The sequence below is a fragment of the Priapulus caudatus genome, unplaced genomic scaffold (assembly GCF_000485595.1).
Source record: "Priapulus caudatus unplaced genomic scaffold, Priapulus_caudatus-5.0.1 Scaffold48, whole genome shotgun sequence".
Lineage (NCBI taxonomy): Eukaryota > Metazoa > Priapulida > Priapulimorpha > Priapulimorphida > Priapulidae > Priapulus > Priapulus caudatus.
This window is the reverse complement of record NW_014577109.1, coordinates 274,682-276,905: the sequence shown is the minus strand read 5'-3', so window position 1 is coordinate 276,905 and position 2,224 is coordinate 274,682. Positions and strand designations below refer to the sequence as shown.

The 2,224-nt window shown below is 55.2% G+C and overlaps 1 protein-coding gene across 1 annotated transcript in view; it reads right to left on the bottom strand.

Annotated features, from left to right (window-relative positions):
* Nucleotides 1–1,120: 1,120 nt before the first annotated feature.
* LOC106820805 overlaps nt 1,121–2,224 on the bottom strand; it is a 9,296-nt gene continuing 8,192 nt past the window's right edge. Inside the window, exon 3 of the mRNA XM_014825375.1 lies at nt 1,121–1,205. Within this exon, the coding sequence (XP_014680861.1) occupies nt 1,171–1,205 (35 nt within the window). The 3' untranslated portion in view covers nt 1,121–1,170. The remainder of the gene's footprint in view (nt 1,206–2,224) is intronic.

The window sequence follows — 2,224 nt, the reverse complement described above, 5'->3', positions numbered from 1 at the left end:
GTTTGCAAAAACAAAAACCTCGATCTCGTTCTCTTCGCAAATTTCCGAAATGTTTTCCAAACACGGCGACGTCCAGACGATGGGCTATAGCTTATGCACAACGAAAACACGAATCCATCTTTCAGGGTGACTGATATTTTTTTGCAGCGGCAGCTGCAGGCTAAGTACATGCATCACAGCAGAGGCAAATGACACCGGAGCGGGAACACTTTCTCCCGTAGACCGGCTACAAGCATCTTGAAGCGCAGGCGATTGATGAACACGCCGAGCTACGAGTGCCAGACTATATCCGGCTACCAATCGATCACAGAGCGCGCTGCTCAGACGAAATGCTCTGAAAATCCGAAGAAGAATAATCAGAATGATAACAAACCGTGAGCGGAGTAATAAAAATGTGCCCGTCGATTAGTTTAATTCTGTTTGAGTTTGTAATTCTATACGGAGACATTCGGAGGAGCGTGATGGAGTGTCGGAGCTGTCGGGTCGATGCGCGCCACACCGAGCTGCCCTCCCGCTGCACCCCACACACACAGCCATAGCGGACAAGTGCGAGGGAGAGAGAGAGAGAGCGAGAGGAAGAGAGAGAGAGGAAGAGAGAGGGGGAGCAAGACAGACAGAGAGTGAGAGAGAGAGAGAGATGGGGGGAGGGACAGAGAGAGAGAGAGAGTCACCGTCATAGTCGCGACCCAAAACAGGCATGTAAGAAATCATCTGATCTGCTGATCACGTGCTCGCTCGTCGCTTCACCCTGGACGCATTCAGGCGACGCCACGTGGACAATAATCTAATGCCATGTGTGATACAGGATCGCGCGAATGGCTCCGAACAGCGTTTCCACGCTGCCCACCAGGTGGCGCCCAACACGCCAAAATCAAACGTACAGGGCGCTTACATCCCCAACGTTCGTAAGGTACCACCACCACCGCTCCTTCTGCATGCCACATCCAAATAGAAAAAGGACGCTCAAATCAGCCAAGTGCCACCTGATACCCTCCACGAGTTCAGTCTCTTTAGGCGACTCCCGGTGTGTGTGTGTCACACCCAGACACCGAGGATATACGCATGCCTCGATCGTAACCACCCGCCTCTCCACCCTTGCTGCTTTTCGACCACCGGAATCACGTCAGGCCCTGCGCAGCGGACAGCAGTGGTGGCTAGCTGTAGAGGTCGCTACGGTAGCTGCTGGTCGATGTAGAGACGCGAACCTGCGGGCCCGATAAGTAGTCAGTTAGCAGTGAATCAGTCTCTTGAGCAGATAATTACTGATCAGCTCCGACCGCCGCCAATCAACACATAACGATCCCACTCGTGATCTGCGCCGCAATTTAGTGCGGGAAATAATCGACAACAAACTAGGGGGCTCCGCAGCAAGACTCATTACGACGCTCATCGTTGCCGTAACAACGCTCCGTCATTCCGGTCCGCTGATCACCCGTCATTAAAATGCATCCTTCTGGCTTTTTTCTTGCCTCGGACTTTCTTCACCCGTGCGCAGCGGATTCGCAGACGTGCGCGGCGTGTACTTATTTCGAAAGCGACGGCATGAAGTCAGTCGCTCCGAGGTCGGCCGACCGTGGCGGGGTCGCGACGACGCCAACGATCGACTTCCGCACGCGTTCTTAAAGCCGGTCATATACTTACTTACTATGCGAAATTACAAATCGAGAAAAAGTTCTTCTTCGAAGACCGGCAATCACATGCATCACGCCCTAGCGTCTTAATACGGCCGGCCGTCCCGCCACCAATGACCCGCGCGCTATGCGAAATGTTACTGGAGAGCTAATGACAAATGCTATGTGGGGTCGGTAGGCTTCATCCGCTCCCCCTCCCACCGCCCCCGAGATTACGCGAGAGCGGTACGCCCCCCCCCCAGCGCTGCAGACGCTGGCACTGCCAATTGCCTCCGTCATACCGCCTTCTCCCTTACACCGCTTCTCACCCTCTTATCTCGCTCTTCTCTCCCACCAACATCACGCCTCGCCCCTACCACACACCTCTTCTCCGCCCGACTTCTCCCCCACCCCAACCCCACTTCTCCGCCACCCCAACCCCTCTTTTCCGCCACCCCACATCCCAGCTTCTCCGCTACATCACGGACAGCTTCTCTGCTACACCACGGACAGCTTCTCCGCTACACCACGGACAGCTTCTCCGCTACACCACGGACAGCTTCTCCGCTACACCACGGACAGCTTCTCAGCTACGCCACGGACAGCGTCGCCGC